Here is an 18,211-nt window from a genome sequence, read left to right on the forward strand (position 1 = left end):
CCATATACCACACCAAACCATCACTTTTGTTGCTCCAACAGTCTTGGAGGGATCCATCCAATGTGGGTTAGTGTCAGACCAATAGCAGTGGTTTTGTTTGTTAACTTCACCATTCACATAAAAGTTTGCCTCATCACTGAACAAAATCTTCTGCGTGAACTGAGGGTCCTGTTCCAATTTTTGTTTTGCCCATTCTGCAAATTCTGTGCGCCGATCTGGGTCATCCTCGTTGAGATGCTGCAGTAGCTGGAGTTTGTAAGGGTGCCATTTGTGAGTAGCTAATATCCACCAAAGGGATGTTCGACTAATGCCACTCTCCAGTGACATGCGGCAAGTTCTACGCTGTGGGCTCTTGCTGAATGAAGCTAGGACAGCCACTGATGTTTCTTCATTAGTGACAGTTTTCTTGCGTTCACATTTCGGCAAATCCAACACTGAACCAGTTTCAGGAAACTTAGCAAGCAGTTTGCTGACTGTAACATGGGAGATGGGTGGTCTCGTAGGGTGTCATGCATTGAAATCTGCTGCAATGACCCGGTTACTGCGTTCACCAGATATCAACACAATTTCGATCCGCTCCTCACGTGTTAACCTCTTCGACATGTCAATGGCTGTGAACAAAGAGAAACTTGTAAATAACTCATGAAAGAATAAAGTTACGTTGAAACCAAGCACACCATTGTCACCCTGTACAATTAAAATGTTTGAACTGGAAAAAATATGGAATACTAATAAATATTGGACCACTCTTTTTTTTCATTAATTAATTTTCTTTTACATTGAATATAAAATGGTCCATTCCTCCACTTTGTGGAGGAATGGACCATCCACTTTACTATTCTGTTCAGATATGCATACTCAGAATGCTCATTTTTAGTTGGTCCTCTCTGTCATTTCTTTCTTGTGAAAATAAATGCATTTTTATGTTTTACAGGTCAAGAGAAATAAATATTGTATCCAATTGCCAGTTTTTCTTCTGTTGCCAATAAAACCCAAACCCAAAAAGGCATAATGGTGCCACATTTTGCACATAGAAATGTTTCATTGTACTTCCAGTTAATTCAAGGGTTATTTTGTTTGGATCTTGCTCATTAGCCATAGTTATCTGAATTATTGATGCACTAGTGTCAGGCCTGCTTTCGGAGTGACTGATGGCCCATGCTGCTACGTCATTTTCCACCCCTGTTATTTCTCCCTTTCTATCTCTGTTTTCCCCCCCCTTGAATTTCCAGCATGTGTATCTAATTTCTGAGTGGGAAAAAGATTTTCCACCCTTCCTCCCATTATCCACCCTCTTTCTGCTCTCTTGTCATGTCTCATGTTTTTTTTTTTCCAGTAATCACCCTTTTCTGCCCTGCCATGTAACATTTTCATAATTATGTTGTTAGAGATGAAATGGTATGAAAATTTTATTTGATGATTATTGTGACCAAAATGATCACAGTTATCATAATCATTGCACAACTAAAATATGTGGAAAATGTTCAAGAAGTACTGATGCACACAATGATTTATAATTAATTCTTCATACTGCATATAAAATGTGCAAAAGTGCTGCTTTTGTAGGAAACCAAAAGTTTGGGTTGTCTTTTGACACATAAAAACATTTAAAACATTAACTAAAAGACATTCCTTTCCCGTTCTATAGGTTGCATTTAAGCAAATGAGATGACCTAGGCCCACTTTACAATATGGAGTCACAAGATGACGATGATACAATGAACGCAAAAACTGACAAATATTAACAGTCATTATTTGAGTCTACTTTTTCTGTTAAAGCTGTTTTTTTTTTTTTTTTTTGTTTTTTTTTTAACCGACTTGAGTCTTACCAGCTTTTAAGGAACCCTGTATTTGTTTGGGTGACTCTGCAGCCTGTGACCATTTGCAGTCAGTGAACATAGTCTGCAGACACACAATGAGAAAAGTAACACTGAACTCTTACATTATTGACAAGCTTTTCACAAGTTAGATAGAGAAGCTACGATATTTCTGTCCTGCTATGAAAGTGTCTACATCATACACTGAACTAAAAGTTAATTTAGCCTGCATTCACTATAATGTGGAGGTTATGAAGAGATTTTGTATGTGTCTGTACACAGGGTGACCATTTTCTCTAAAGTTTCTTGGCACTCTTAAAATCCAAAGTAAGACCGAATTTTAGACTTAGTCCATTTCGACAGCTGCAAAGCCTTTAAAACACTTCTACTGCCTCCCGTGTTTTTATAGACTCAAAGCAACCTCATGATGCAGAATTTCTTTGTTTGTTAAACTGTAACAAAGACATTGCGGTGTGCCCACAAATTACACAAAAACGTGGTAGAAGGCATGTTTTTGTTTAATTAAATTACTATTTTGGTATAAACATAACCTTAGAGATTCACTTACTAAACAGAAAATCTACCTGCATTTGGTGCTTGGCTGTCACTTTTGAACCCTGATCCCTACACTTCTTCATTACTCATTATGGAAAATGCATTGTTGCCATATTGCTTTATATCTTTATATTTTATTTTTTCCTGTCAACTCTCTTCTCATTCCATCTTCCTTTAGACCCCCCCCCCAAAAAAAAAAACAAAAACAAAAAAAAACAACTTTATTCCTAAACTTCTGTCTCCCTGCTTCTGTTCCCTTTCTGCACACCCCACCACTGCATCATCCCACCACCACAGTGACAGGGCTTGCTACATAGCTGACATGAGGTGCCATATTATTCTACTGTGTATTATGTGTGTATGTTTGTCTCAGAGCGTGTTTGTGTGTCTGTCTGGCTTGGGGCTGATAAGACGTCATGGTGTTATCCTCCCAGACAGACCTGTGTGACACTGATGTGTTCACAGGCCACATACGCACTCACACAGAAACATATTCAAGTCCATATTATATGGACTAACATATATACATGTGTACATTTCATTATGTACTGGATTGTTATACTGAATGCCTTTAGATGTATACATGTATGTATTTATTAATGTTAAATTTCACAGATAACTTGTTATTCTTTCTTATTTTTCTTTCTGCTTCAATGGATGAAAGCTAGTGTTAAAATGGGGCTAAAACTGTGTGTGTTCTTTTGTGTTCCTCTGCATGAAAAAGAGATTGTCATAAGTCTGCCATATTAAAAACACTTGTCATAAGCGGGTAAGTACAGATGTGTTAGGGCAGATAGTAGCTAGGAGAGACAGATTTTTTGTTTTGTTTTGTTTTTTGACCTGGGCACAATATTTAGTGTTAGTCCATGTTAGGGAAGGCTATACCAAGAAATTGAACAGGTAATGCGTTATTAAATTATGTTAACATTGCTTTTTGAAAGAATGTATTTGTCCAGAGGATGTCAGTAATTGCTGTCGTGTTTCTGGCTACTTCTCATTTGCTCAGTCAAATAGTCTTGGAGGCCTGTCATGCAGCTGGAAGAAGCTGTGTTGATGATTATGTTTGGGGTTTGATTTTCGTGATTATAATAGCAGAAAAAAACACCTAAAAGTACTGTGAGACTAATGTTAGAATCTGCTCATCTTTCTCCAGCTAAATATATTTACTAAAAATTTCAACTCTAAGACTCCGCAGTCCTAGAGATCAATTGGCGACTCCCTTCAACCACCGCTTTCTAAAAAAATTGGTAAATGCACTATATATATTTTTTCTAGTACTTCACGAGTGCTTTCTGTCTAACAGGCACACACTTTCATACTTCAATGCACGCATCAGAGAGCAGCTTGGGATTCAGTATCTTGCCCAAGGATACTTCATGCGTATTCCCCAACCAGTTGTGACTGGTTATTGGCAGTTGCTGTAAAATTGACTGCTAAGCCCCAGTCACACAGGCCTAGAGACTGATCAGCAACCCCCTGGTAACTGCAGGTCATATTCCCCCAATTTGTTGGTAGGAGGTTGCTTGCTGTTGCTACATGAAATTTTTACAAAATGGTATCCATTGCTGCGCTGAAAGCATCACCGTCCTTGCAATCACTTTGGTCACCAGCAAACTGCTGCAGTGGTCCATAGTTTGACCATAGTTTGACTCAAAGATGTTAATGTTAAGTAGCAATGGTAGTGACATTCAAATTAATTGCATGCTGTGTGGTCAGGTGTTTGAACATGTTGGAGATATTTCCCCTCTTGTGTTCAGTGATGAGGTTATTACACAAAAAACTAAGGCATCACATATTTGCAAAAGTGCTCCGTTTTCGGAGACGTCTGTTACCCACCAGCCTGATAGCTGACTGGGAGGTCAAGGCTCACTAGAGCCGGCGAGAACAGCGCACTCCCATCCCACATCGTTTTCATGTGACGTTATTTTTGTGCCACTATTCTGAGCGCATGTAAAAAAAATTTGCAGGTGCAAGTGTCGCATTTTGAGGAAAAATTTATATTGAGCGAAGAAAGCTAAATTTGAGTGAACAGAATTGATTGCTGCGTGCAAAAAATTTATTTTAGTGTTCCAGCTGACCGGGTGGTCACTCGGGTTAAATGTAATATATAAGGCTGAACTGACAAAAAATCGGCCGACTACACCACCAGGTGTTATAGGAAAAACCATAAAGCCTTTGAACTAAAACAAACGCTGTTGTGACAGTGATGTACACTGTCTTGTTGGTATATATGTATGATTTGTATCACCTTCATGTTTCCCTCTCACCACATATCCAAACTGATATCATGACCAGCAGCTTTTACAGCTGTGGCTCCAGCAAACAGCTGATACTAGAAATTAATATTAAATAAATTCTAACAACAGCTGATCAAGCTTAAACGTGCTGCTGTTGTTTACCGCAACATCTGCTGCTTTCCTCTTTCTGGCGCAAAGTGGGCGATAAACAAACAAGAGATGATCAGCTGATCATTGATCAGTTTCATGATTGAAGTAGCAACAGGAGAGGAAGGGGATGAGCATGAGAGAAGAAGAGGCAGCTGACAGCGTAAAGACAGAATAATTCCAGCTTTGTGTCTTTTTCATTCTAGCTGAAGTACGGGACGAATCGCGTTCCTTTTCCCCTCAATATTGTAATTGGTCCAGCCCGGAGTTGATCATGACCAATTGGCTAATCCACCACCTTTCATTGTTTATACCATTACAAAAACAAACAAACAAACATAAAAATGAAAAATCATTATTGGCTCATCGCGCAAATGCCCGGTATGCCCAATGGCCTGTCCAGCTATGTGGTCAGCTGGTGGGTAACGGGTATCTCCGAAAACGTTAGAGCACTTTTGCAAATATGTGATGTCTTGATAAATCGAGCAGACATTTGAAGTTTACACAGCAACATTCTTGCATGAAATTATCTTAAAAATTTATTTTGTGACCCAGAAAGACTAATATTTCAAACTCCACCACTCTGTGTTCCTTCGCTACTGCCTTGTTTGTTTTGGACGAAATGGATTCTGGGATATTGCATTTCATCATTTCGATCTGATTGGAGACCAAAACAGCCAATCAGATTTTTTTGCATCCAAGTCTGTGATTGGCTGGTTTTGTGGCACAAATATAACTGTGTACAGAAAGAGTTGAGCGCGCACGGGCAGAAATGTTGAGAGCGCAAGCAACACATTGCGAGCAAGCGCAAATGCAAAAACTGAGCGAGAGGGGCTGCTATTGTGTGTGTGTGTGTGTGTGTGTGTGTGTGTGTGTGTGTATGGATAATAGCAAACACTAAAATAAATTTTTTGCACGCAGCAAGTCAGTCAAATTTAGCTTTTCTTCGCTCAAAATAAAATTTTCCTCAAAAGTTTTTACATGCGCTCAGAATAGTGGTACAAAAATAACGCCATATTTTCAGACCTCCCGCGGTCTTTTGCTACTCAGGTTAAATATGATATATAAGTCACTTAGATAACTTAAAAATGTTATTGTTTGGATTTTTTCAGTGTTTTATCTGTTCCTGAGTTAATCAGTTTGGCTGAGATTAAAGTTATAGTTTCACACAGCTGAATAAACGTCAAAGAGAAAACTGATTAAAAAGAAGTGTGAGATTGTAGAGAATTTACTCCTGTGTCCTGTTATATTTTAGGGAGCAAAGAACAGACGGCTGAGTTTATTAAACTCCAAATCTGCAAAAAGTGTAAGTTTATCATCTTGTCTTTATTTTTAGTTAGCACATACCTTAAACACTTCAAGCTGTAAGCTAATGATAGTTATATAAAAGCAGATGCAGCGAAATACTACAAAAGTAATTGGATTGAGCTTCACACTGAAAATGGGTAATGACCCAAAGCATGCTGCAAAGCAACCAAAGTATATCTCAAGTAAGTAAACTGGATATTCATCAGTGCCCAAGTTGGTAACCTGGTCTCAACCCAATAGAGCATGCTTTTCAGTTACTGAAGTCAGAGAGACCCACAAACAAGCAGCATGAGAAGGTGGCTGTACTAAAGAGCTGACAAAGGGAAGCAACATTTTTTTACACTTAGTATTTAAACTTTTGAGGATATGAGAATGGGGAACTGTGAAATGAGTATATAGAAATGATTATGATTTTAAAAAGTTAATTCAGTGTGGTTGTTTAACTCTTTTAATTAAAGTGCTCTTGAAACATCTTGAATGTTTAATTTTAAATCCATTGTGGATGGATTTTGGATGGATTTTAAATCTACAGGCAAAACGACATGGGTGTTGTCCAAATAATTACGGAGCCAACTGTGACACAATGAACCAAATCAGTTTAGATTAAAGCTGAATGCCAAATGTCTTTTATTGTCAGACCTCCATCTATTTCTCCCTTTCACTACTATGAGTTTACTAATTTTGGAAACTCTTGCTCTTGACCCTATTGGAGTTCTAGACAGGATGAAGTGTCATCAATTTTAGAGTTTTTACTTAAGACAGTTATCTGGGAAAACTAAAGTGAAGTCACATTGCTTCATTTAAGTCATATGAATCTAATAACACCACTGTCTTATTTGAGCAGTAAAAACCTAAAACTATTACATACATGGTACATAAAAACTAAGAATCATACATAATGTATATCATTTAAATACAATGACAACATGATCAAAACACAGGACACTGCTGGTGACAAATACGTGATCTCACACCTAAGGATGGGAATTGATATGAATTTAGCGATTCTGATTCATTTAAAGCGCCTTGAGGCAACTTTTGTTGTGATTTGGCGCTACATAAATAAAATTGAATTGAAATTGAATTGAATTGATTGCAGTGCTAATATCACTTATCTATTTGAATCCTTATCAGTTCTCATTGATTTCTCATTGGCTCAGCTTTGGGAGTCACCAGTGACATAAGTTACTTACTCCCAGAGCAAGCAATTTGTTACACTACTTGTTACATTGCTTTCTCTGTAAAATGACCTAACGCATTGTCATAATTACCATTAAACAATAGAGAACTATAGGATAAAATCCCACAGACCAACACAAATCCCTATCCTAATGAGGACCCACATATGATCTTATTCCTAATATTTGGGTATGAAGAGAAAGCTGACTGGACAAGGCAGCTTTGAAAATTGGCACAAAGAGATTTGAAAGCGATTGCCATAGTGATTATATTTTAAGTGATTATATTTTAGAAACATGAACAGGTAGAAACAGAGGCTGAAACCTGCCTGTTCTGGGTCAGGGAACTGTGCTGGGGTCAGCATTCACTCAACTGTAACATCACTTTGAGTTCTTTGCTAGCTTAGCATTAGCATGCTATCTGTGCAGATGCTTGCAAAGAGCTGACATTCTGTTAAAAGTATAATGAGGTTGTTTCTGTCCTGGATGCAGTTTGCACTTTACCATTGCACTTTTGTGCAAAAAAAATAAATAAATAAAAGAATACAAGTAATATTTATATCCACGTTGCACACTGTGTCACTATTTTCCTCCTCTGGCACACAAACTGAAATCAGCTGATTGCAGCGCAAGTGCAAGTAGAACTGATCAGCAGAACTGATAGGCAAGCAGACTAACAATTTCAAGTAATTGAACTGGGTTCCCAATTCCCATCTCTAGTCATGTCACGCTTTTATTTATTTTAAGTTTTTGATTCCTATGTTGACAAAAACAACAACAAGTTAACAGAAGCCTATGCTGAAATGCAGTAAAACTTTCACAAAGACTCTCTTGACTGGAAAAAAAGAAAAAAAAAAACTGTACTATGACTGACAGATCATGTCTAACAAGGAGCTTGATTTACGATGATTGCAGTTCTTATTTTAGCTGAGCAACTCGTGGTCACGTATCATCCATACTGTTATTGAACAGCCAATTAGTCTCGCTTGATGAGCTCAGACCGTTATCTGTTTAGCACTAGTTCACCATTTCCCAACTGACACCACTTTGCAGTTGGCTATAAGACAGCTGGGCTATGAGAAATAACATTACTGCAGTTGCTCTAAGTTCTGCATTCTGAGCAATTGAACAAGGGCTTAAGCTTTTAATGCATGGGTTTTATTTCCAGGCAGTAAAATAAAAAGGTTCTGGACAGCAGCTTCTCTGCATTGGCTTTATGCTGGCTCATTCTGAAATGGCCTCTTTAGCCTGTTTGCCACCCCACTCTGGTGTATGTGCTTCATTAAACTAAGGTTAAACATAAAAAATAAAAAAAAGTTGCCATCATTAGATAAGATGTTTGCTCACAGGTTATGTTGCTCAGTCTTGTCTCTTTGCTTACTCTTAGCTTGCTTAGAAAAGCAATGCTAAATCCACTGAGTAACCCATCATATTAGAAGATTCTTTATATAATCCTGATTTATGTTAAACTATTAGTTGAAAATATTTTTTAGTATTGTTTTTTTCCACAGTATGCACAACAGTTTCCTTTGCAGTGTATTTTGTTTGAATATGGTAGTAATACATTAGAACAAAACAAATTGTTGTCTGACATTCAGTCTCTCTTGGATTCATTTGAGCAGAGATGTAGTGACTTTCAGTAGCCTGTTATTTGATTGAAATTTTAAATGATTGTTATCCAAGTGATACTATCCATGTTGAAGTTTAAAAACTGCTTGAGAAGAATGGAAGAAGAAAGTACGCAGACCAGACAAAATGTAAGGAAACTGAATTGTAGAGCATAGACAGTAGATTTGAAGAAAGTTCAAATTTCTAATTGATCTAGGTGTACTTGCGATATTCTTTGGAGGTTTTTCATAGAATTATTGTTGAAAGCTGTGAGAATGAGTGAAACTGCTTACCAAGGCGTGAATGTATATCAAATGTGAATGAGGCTTATTAGGAGTATGTCTGTACTAATACTAGGAATAGATTTTAAAGGCTAATGAAGTAGCAAAATAGGCCAGTCATACTTTTTAAAAATATGTGTGTTGTGCACTTGGCCCTGACTGAGCCTATTAAAAACTTTTTTTTTTTTTTTTTTCTCGCCTGTCCCATTTGGTTCTTTAGCCATCAGAATTGTTGTCTGAAGACCAACAAGGATACCCAATGGATTTACTTTGCCAAATGGATCATCGTGGCATTGCCGTATTGGTCCATTTGGTCGATCTTTGTTTTTATTATTTATTATATTTTATTTCCAGATGTTACAGACGGGACAGACATGAGTGAGAGATAGGAAAGGGAGAAAGAAAGAGGAAGGAAAGGAAAAACAGAAGGGGAGAGGGACAGTGAGAAAGGGGGGGAGAAAAAAAATAAAAATCTCCTGGATCACCTGTTGAGAGAAGAATAGAAAACAAGCAAAAAAAGACAAAAAAAAAAGAAACAAAGCAACATACTAAACACAACACCATCGCATTAATCTAGCTAAGTGTAAACAGCAGTAAATACTAAATATTCAATGTTGTTGTGCAGCACGCAGGACAGATGTGCTTCGAAGTAGCAGCCAAGAAAGGTGTAATTTGGGTCTACGAGCAGTGAACACCCGTGTGCATACCTGTGTGGATCAGCGCGCTTGTATTCCAAAGGTTTCTCCATGTAACGATCTGCTAGGGAGTGTGGGGGGGCCACAGCCCCGTCCTCCAGGGTGTGAAGCAGGTATGGAGGAGATCAAAACTCCAGACATCCAGAGGCCCCCAGAACACAAGAAACCATGGAAGACCAACAGAGGGGCAGCCGCGCCACTGTTCCAGTAAGAGCTGAGGAGAGTCCCAGATGAGGGTTCACTCAGCAGCCGCGGAGCAGAAGCCAGGGGGAGTCTATTAAAGCCTATTAAAAACTATTGATGTATATCTCAGACAGGTGTATCAATTTAAACTGAGACCCCCCCCCCCCCCCCCCCCCCAAAAAAAAGAACCTTCATTTTTTTGTTGTTAGACAGGACAAGGAATGTGTTTACTTTTTTCTTTCTCACCTAATTGAAGTGTGCTGAAGTGTATCTGAACTGAATTACTTGTAACCATAGATCTTGTGCTGTTGGAACGCACTGAATGGTTAATTAAGGGATGAAACAAAATAAATGGCTTTCAGAATAATTATTTTAAAATATTCATGATTTAGTGTCCAATAGTGTCCAAAAAAAAAAAAAAATGTAATAGTAAATGGTCGATGGTGCTGTAAATTTCTTGAATATGGTCTGTTATCATATTAAGAAGAGATTTTGTGGCAGAATGCATTTATAAATAAGTGTCATTTCTGATTACATCCTTCTTTTAACATTTTTTTTTAAACGTATGGCCATGAACCAGGCTTTGTTTGATTTTTGAATCAAATATGTAAATATGTTTGAGTCCAGAGTACTTTATTGGCATGGCATTTTCAAGAACTGACTGACTACATATACACCCTTCAGATTTACACATTTCTCTAACATGCTCCTGTCACTCTTTAGATCTCATCTCTTTATTTTTTGTATAGTTTTAGTGCGTCAAATGGCAAATTCTTTATCTTTACATACTCATTTTTACACAATAGCCTTTCACACCATTTGACTAAAGTCCTTGAGTCTTCTGCTTTCTTATTTTTCCTCTGATTTTCCTGTAAGATGGATTAAGAAAGATGGAGGTTGTAGATCAAGCTGTACCACCATATTGCTTCTGTGCTTAATAAAACCACAATACCACCCACAACTGAATTGTGCTTCTAAAATCACAGAGCACACTGTAAAGATTGGCCCTTTCTTTGTTCCTCTTTTAAAAGTTTCAATTACACACTCAAATTGTGTGTGAAATACTAAATGAATGCTGCACATTAGGGCTGCCACAAACGATCATTTTGATAGTCGACTAGTCACCGATTATTTTTGCGATTAGTCGACTAATCAGATCATCATCCATTGGACGTAAAACTACAGCTTATTGCACCAGCAGCATCTGCTCTTATATAACTATCATTAGCTTACAGCTTTAAGTATTTAAGGTCTGTGCTAACTAAAAATAAAGACAAGATGATAGTTTATTAAATTTTAATGAAATTTGCAGATTGTTTCGGTGAAGCTTAATAAACTCCTTGCTATCTAAAATATAACAGGACACTGGAGTATATTCTGGAGCATCTCACACTTCTGATAATCAGTTGTCTGCTTGATGTTTATTCAGCTGTGTAAAAACTATAACTTTAATCTCAGACAAACTGATTTACTCAGGAACAAATAAAATACTAAAAAAAAAAGCCAAACAATAACATTTTAAGTTATCTAAGTGACTCATATATATTTAACCTGAGTAGCGAAAGACGGCGGTGGGTTTGAAAACGATTTGCGGGGAGTCCGGTGTTCTCACGGCGCTAGTGAGCCTAGCCCCCGGCTCGCTAACGAGCTAGTGGGTAACAGATGTCTCCGAAAACGTCGGAGCGCTTTTGAAAATATGTGGTGTCTTGATAAACTCAGCAGATATTTGAGGTTTACACAGCTACATTCTCGCCTGAAAATATGTTAAACGTTTATTTTGTGACCCAGAAAGAATAATAAGAATAACATTAAAACTAACTAGCTGCCGCCATTGTTGGAAACTGCGCTGGGCCGCGCTATGAATTCTGGGACACAGCTGCTTCTTCTTCTTCTTCTTCGGGGTTTAACGGTAGCTGACATCCTTGTACATGCAATGCTGCCATCTTCTGTTTCAGTCCGTTATTACACTCTTAAATCCTGCCACTTATTCCTGCGTCTTTTGTGATCTTACAAAGCTTCAAACGACGCGTCGACTATTAAATCAGTCGTCGACGATTTTGATAGTCGACGTAATCGTGACTAGTCGACAAATCGTGGCAGCCCTACTGCACATATTGCACATATTGCCACAGTAACAGTGTAACACATACATTTTTGTTTGTTTGTTTTGTCTTTTGCTCACTTCAAATTGTGAGGCACATTTCAAGTAGAGAAATTACTCAACTTAACTTAACTCATTAAAAAAGCCAATCTAACATTCGCTTCGTTTCTGTTCAAATTTAAAGGAACAGCTAACACATCTTTAGGGCTCCACTTAGGTATTCTTGTTAAGAATAAAATGATTTTGAAATGGTTTTGAAATACAGTGCTGTGCAAAGGTTTTGAGCCACCCCTGAATTATTATTTTTTCCTTCCAAGGAGCCAGACTTTCTTGTAAATGTTTTACAGTAGTCTTGAGGAGTAGTTCTCCAGTAGTTGTCTTTGGACGTTGGCTCAATTGTCACTTATTTTTAGTCCAGTCCTTATTCCTGAACCTTTTCAGAGGGTTATTTATAATAAAATCAGATTTATAAAGGTCAGTTTTATAATAAACTCTGGTAATAACACATTGAAATATTACAAAGTTAAAGGTCATAAAACGAAATCTTATGAAATTGTTTGCAATGTGTTAGTTTTTTCCCCCCCTTGGTTTCTCTTTTTGAGGATATTTCAATGTGTCTTTGGTCTCGAACAAACTTTTATTTCTCGTCATTCCCCCCAAAAAATGTATTGCTGGCTAGTAATATATCACAATTTAAAAGTTTACCATGTGCAACCGTAAATAATTTGGCCTACAATGCTGCCTTGTATTCCTTCAACTATGTGTGGGAAGGAAAATAATGTGATGTCTAGTAAGATATTCAGTTCAATTCATTCTTATTTATATATTCATTCAATGCTGTCTGGAAAGCATCTGATTACCAACTTCTTAATTTTTCAGCGTGATAATGATCCCTAACACCAATGAAAACACATTCTAACACCTTAGTGAAGTCCTGGGAGCTGGGACTTCAACATTACTGAAGCTGTGTGGAATCATACTGGCGGATAATTGAACAAAAGGTGCAAAGATCCAAAGGAGAGCTTTGCAGCATTCTTCAGGAAGTCTGGAGATCTATTCCTGGAGACTATTTACAGAAATTACAAGAAATCTTTCCTAAGAGCTCAAGCTGTATTGAAGAATAAAGGTGGTCAAACTAAATAATTCAATTCAGTTTTATTCATATAGTGCCGAATCACCACAACAGTCACCTCAAGGTGCTTTAGATTGTAAAGTAAAAACCCTACAAAAAGAGGGAGAAACCCAAACAATCAAATCACCCCATTTGAGCAAGCAACTCCCTTTCAACATGAAGAAGCCTCCAGCAGAACCAGGCTCAGGGAGAGCCAGCCATTTTCCGTGACCACGTGGGGGTGAGAGAAGGACGGACCTTCAAACTTGTTAGGATTGTGCAAACTCTGTTTTGCCCTGTATGCTGTATTTCCACGTGTGTTTGCAATTGTTTTAATAAACTGCTGCACAGATTTGCAATTTTCCTAGAAAACTATAAAGAAATGAGGGGTGTCTCAAGACTTTTGCAAAGAACTACAATTTTTTGCAGTGCACTGAAATTCATTTAGATTTGGTCCCTTCCAGAAAATATAACTTTAACAATATAATAAAGTTCCTCTTAATGATTAACTCTTCAACACAAAGCAACATTTGTGTCCTTCTCGATGGTATAAAGTCAGGTAAGCTAAGCAGTATGTATTCATTCTAATAGTCCTGTGGAGTAGTTGTATGATTGACCTACCTTTTCCTCATCATGGAATTCCACTAATTTTTAATAATTTCAGTTAATATTGACCTTGTTCAGGTTTAAAACTGATATTAACTCACATTAGACTTGAGACCCTTTCCCAGTAACATAAGGTTTTAGTTTTTTTCTGACTGCCTGACCTTCTTCATAACTTTTTCTTTCTCAGTTTCTTTTTCTTTATTACGTTCTCTTTCTCTCCCTCTGTCATCGTTACTTGTTACTTGCCCAAATTATTTATTTATTTATTTTTTCATTTTCCCCCTCATACCTTGTTTTCATCCTTTTTTTTTTCCTTTTTTTTTTCATTTATTTTCTGATCCTCCTTCCATCCACCTGGATTTATTGCTGGAAGTAGTATAGTGACCATATGCTCCTTGATTCTTGCACTGACTCGCTATTGTCAGACTCACCCCTTGCCCTGTGTCTCCATCCTGAGTTCTTTTTTTTTTTTTTTTTTTTTATTAGGATGTCTTTATAACAAAATCAAACTGCACCATTGCTCTATAAAACCAATTGGTGCTCTATATTTGAAAAGGTGGGGGAAATGAAAAATAAGGGTAGAGGACAGGATGAATATAAATCAAATACAGTCACGTAATGTTTTATGTATTTGACATATTTAAAAAAAAAAAACCCACACACAAAAAACCCCAAACAATTGTAGTCCTTAGGTAAATTAGTTAAAAACAGCGCGCATGACGTAGCGTAGGGCTGTTCGATATAACGATATATATCGGATGACGATATAAAAACGTCTATCGTTTCATTTTACGCTATCGTTTGTTTCGTGGTGTCGCAAAATAAACTGTTTACGGCAATATATTTTCATCGTTCTGATGGTCACTGTAGTGGCTATATTAATTTAAAGTTCTCTCTTTCTCTTATATTTAATATAACCACACTATGGACGGACAAGCGCCTGTTTTTATGCGTTGTGGTTAGCAACGACGACGGTAACACCATCGCGTGCCCGCTTGTTTATGTTCCACAAACCTTTCACAATAAAGCTCAAGATCCTGTTGAGACTTTTCAAAATAAACTGAATCACGTGAAAGAGCAGATTATTTACGGATGAGAAGTAAAAAAGCGCCGCCAGGTGCTAAGAAATAAACCTTAGACTCAAACGTTAGAACAGGCTTCTCCCCGCAGCACGCCGTGTAATAAATACTCACAAAGAAAACGGCGGCCGTTACAACTTATGTCTAAAAATGTATCGTTTCATGCATCGGTTAAAACACTCTACTCCAGCTACATGACGCGCAGCTGGAAACACTTCCCGCAAGTCGAGCTGCACGAGATTCACAGAATTCACAAAAAATGTTACATTTTTGTGATTTATATCGTTATCGCTGGTTGCTGGAGTACTTTTCTATGCTGTGGTGTGCTGGGGGAGCAGCACAGCAAAGAAGGACTCATCCAGGCTGGAGAAACTGATCAGGAGGGCTAGCTCTGTGGTCGGCATGAAGCTGGACACTCTGGTGACAGTGGCAGAGAAAAGGACATTAAAGAAACTGATGGACATTATGGACAATGCCAGGCATCCTGTGCACACGGCCATTAACAACCAGAAGAGTCTGTTCAGTGACAGGTTGCTTCTCCCAAAGACAAGAACTAACAGACTTAAAAACTCCTTTGTCCCACACGCCATCAGACTGTTTAACTCCTCTCTGGAGGGGAGAGGGAGGGGAAACAGGAGGACAAAGGAGGGGGGAACAACTAAGCTGTAGTGCCTCTTCACCTCACTGTGCAATACCTTTTGTGCAATACTTTTGTAAATAGTCAACGGTGCAATAGACTCAATACTTGAAATGTGCAATTCACTTGTATTTTTATTTTTTATTCCTATTTATTCTATTTATCCCCTTCGTATATTTTATTTATATTGTCTCTGTATTTATATATATGTGTGTGTGTATAACTCTGTAACTTCTGTCGGTGCTGTGCTTTTTTTTGGAAATCGAATTTCCCAGAGGAACCCACCCGAGGGATTAATAAAGTTCTATCTTATCTTATCTTATCTTATCGGTACGATAGAATTCTTATATCGGGATATGAGATTTTGGTCATATCGCACAGCCCTAACGTAGCGCGCACATGTTATTATTTAATGAAAATTAAACCAAAATGAAGAAGCAGTGTGATTAAAAACAAAGTATGCACCATCCTTCAAAACCTTGAAGAACCACTCTACACAGAAATAAAATAGAAGTAATTATTTTGCATGTGGTAATCAGTCTTTCACATCATTGTAGAGGATTTTGACAGTCTTCTTTACACTGTTGCTTTATTTATTTGAGATTTGTGCTTATTTGTTTAGTCACAGATGTCTTAAGATCCTATACAGCAATTCAATCAGGTTTTTCCCCAGCCATCAGATTTGCTATTGTGCTTGAGACCATTATCCTGTTACGTGATCCATTTTTAGCCAAGCTTAAACAGTTGTACAAATGGCCTCATATTTCACTGTGGAATACTTTGGTATACATGCAAGATGCCCAGATACTGTGTTGCAAAAAAGCCTACCCCTTCACCACTGTGTTCCCCTGTTGGTATGAGGTGTTTGTGCTGATTTGTTGTGCTTGTAAAGCTGCTCTGTCCTGATATGTGCTGTTTTAGAGAGAAGCGTTTTTTTTCTCCTTGATCATTCCATGGTCAAACCTTGGGGTTAATTATTTTAACTATTTTGAATATTTTTCAAATTCATTTGGAAAATAATAATCTTTTTCACAACACAATGATTCTCTTCAAATTGTTTGGACACGGCCCTAGAAGTCTTTCCAGATCAATAAGCAGCAACAACTGCTTCTCAAACATCGATATTGATGTATTTCCTCTTTAGTATTGTTTGAGACAGCTAAATCCTCCAGAACATCAGTTTTTATAGGTGATGGTCACATTTGCTGATGATTAGTTAATCAAGTGCATTTGATAATCAGCACCTGGCTGCTACTTACCCTCTTAATTCTTGTTAAAATATTGTTCCACAAGTAATTCTCATAAGATTGCTTGGGTTTTTTTTTTTTCTTTTTTTTAAACGAAAATCAGCAAACAAAAAAAAGAGGAAAAACCCTACCAACCATAGAGATTAAATGTAGTCCTTTGGTTTATGGTGTAATGCAGACTTTCCAAGTCTCTCTTTGATCTGTGCTGGCGAGCTGTTCCTTGAGCGAAACACCCCATATGGAAAAGATATATATAAATCTTACAAGACAGATAAAAACTTTATATGAAACTTGTATGAAAAGCATACAAGAGTGAAAACACATATAAGATCCCTTGAAAAATTATATAATGAAACTTGTATGTTTTGTATACATACTAAAAAATATATGAAAGTAATGAGAAAGTGGCCACTTTCATGAGTAAATCATGTTAAGCCTTATATGATTTATATATGATTTACTCATGAAAGTGGCCACTTTCATGAGTAAATCATGTTTTTACTATTTCATATGGGACATGCAGAAAGCCTATACTTATATATGTTAGATTGCAAGAAACAAGATGTGTTTGCATGGTTAGATTACTTACACTGATACACTTCTACTCTATAAAAGGCTTACTTGTTTTTGAATCTGCCAATTTGCTTTGGTCTGGTAAGATTACTTTGGTTATTATTAAATCAGTCTGTCTCCCCCCGTGTTCATAAATTTGCGCTATTAGATAATTAGATCCTCTCAGAACTTTTCACTTCCAAACAGACTCATTTCTGATTGTGGCTTTTGCTAATTTACCGTGCTTGGTAAATATGGCCCAAAGAGTGACTCGTTTGAAAAATAAGTGATGTCAAATTGAATTCAAATAGGAAATAAACCGTTTTACATAAACCGTTTTACCCAGAGCTCTAAACGCAGGTCTTAATGAAGCCGTTTCATAATATAATCATTTACCCTTTGAGCATTCAGTCTAGTCATTCGCATGATGCATGTTGTTTTATTAGTTTCATGTTCTTCGCATTTGGCCTGTATCTCTTGTTAATGGGCATTTAAACTGTCAAAAAAAAAGTTAAAAAGTTCAGTTGAAACTTTGCAGACAATCTAAACTAACAAACACAAAAGACTTAGGCACCCTATGGGGGGAAAAAGACAGAAGATTTAAAATGTCAAACCATTTGCCTTGGAGGTTTGGAAAAAAACTGTAATCTGTAAGGAAAAAAAATAGGCAAACCTTCAGATATTCTATAAGCATCGCTGACAGAGACAACCATTGGCACTAATAGAAGAAAAGATATAAAGTAAAATTTAATCACCGGAGGGTGACGGATTGACAAAGGGAACAGAAAAATGCATTTATTTCAAATAATTGTTATTAGGCAGATAAGCTGACAAATCCTTACCCAAACATGTCTAGTGACAAGTCATGA

The 18,211-nt window shown here is 37.3% G+C and overlaps 1 protein-coding gene across 2 annotated transcripts in view; it reads left to right on the forward strand.

The window, feature by feature from the left end:
* The window catches only part of LOC308394738 (dolichyl-diphosphooligosaccharide--protein glycosyltransferase subunit TUSC3), a 76,956-nt gene that overhangs the window by 9,096 nt on the left and 49,649 nt on the right, over positions 1-18,211 (forward strand). The window contains exon 2 of one of the 2 annotated variants that reach the window (XM_080879202.1): positions 6,012-6,062. The exons of the other annotated variant lie outside the window; for it this stretch is intronic. Within the exon in view, the coding sequence (XP_080735328.1) occupies positions 6,012-6,062 (51 nt within the window). The remainder of the gene's footprint in view (positions 1-6,011; positions 6,063-18,211) is intronic. 2 annotated transcript variants of the gene reach the window in all.

The sequence above is a fragment of the Rhamphochromis sp. 'chilingali' genome, assembly GCF_963969265.1.
Source record: "Rhamphochromis sp. 'chilingali' genome assembly, chromosome: 4".
Classification (NCBI taxonomy): Eukaryota; Metazoa; Chordata; class Actinopteri; order Cichliformes; family Cichlidae; genus Rhamphochromis; species Rhamphochromis sp. 'chilingali'.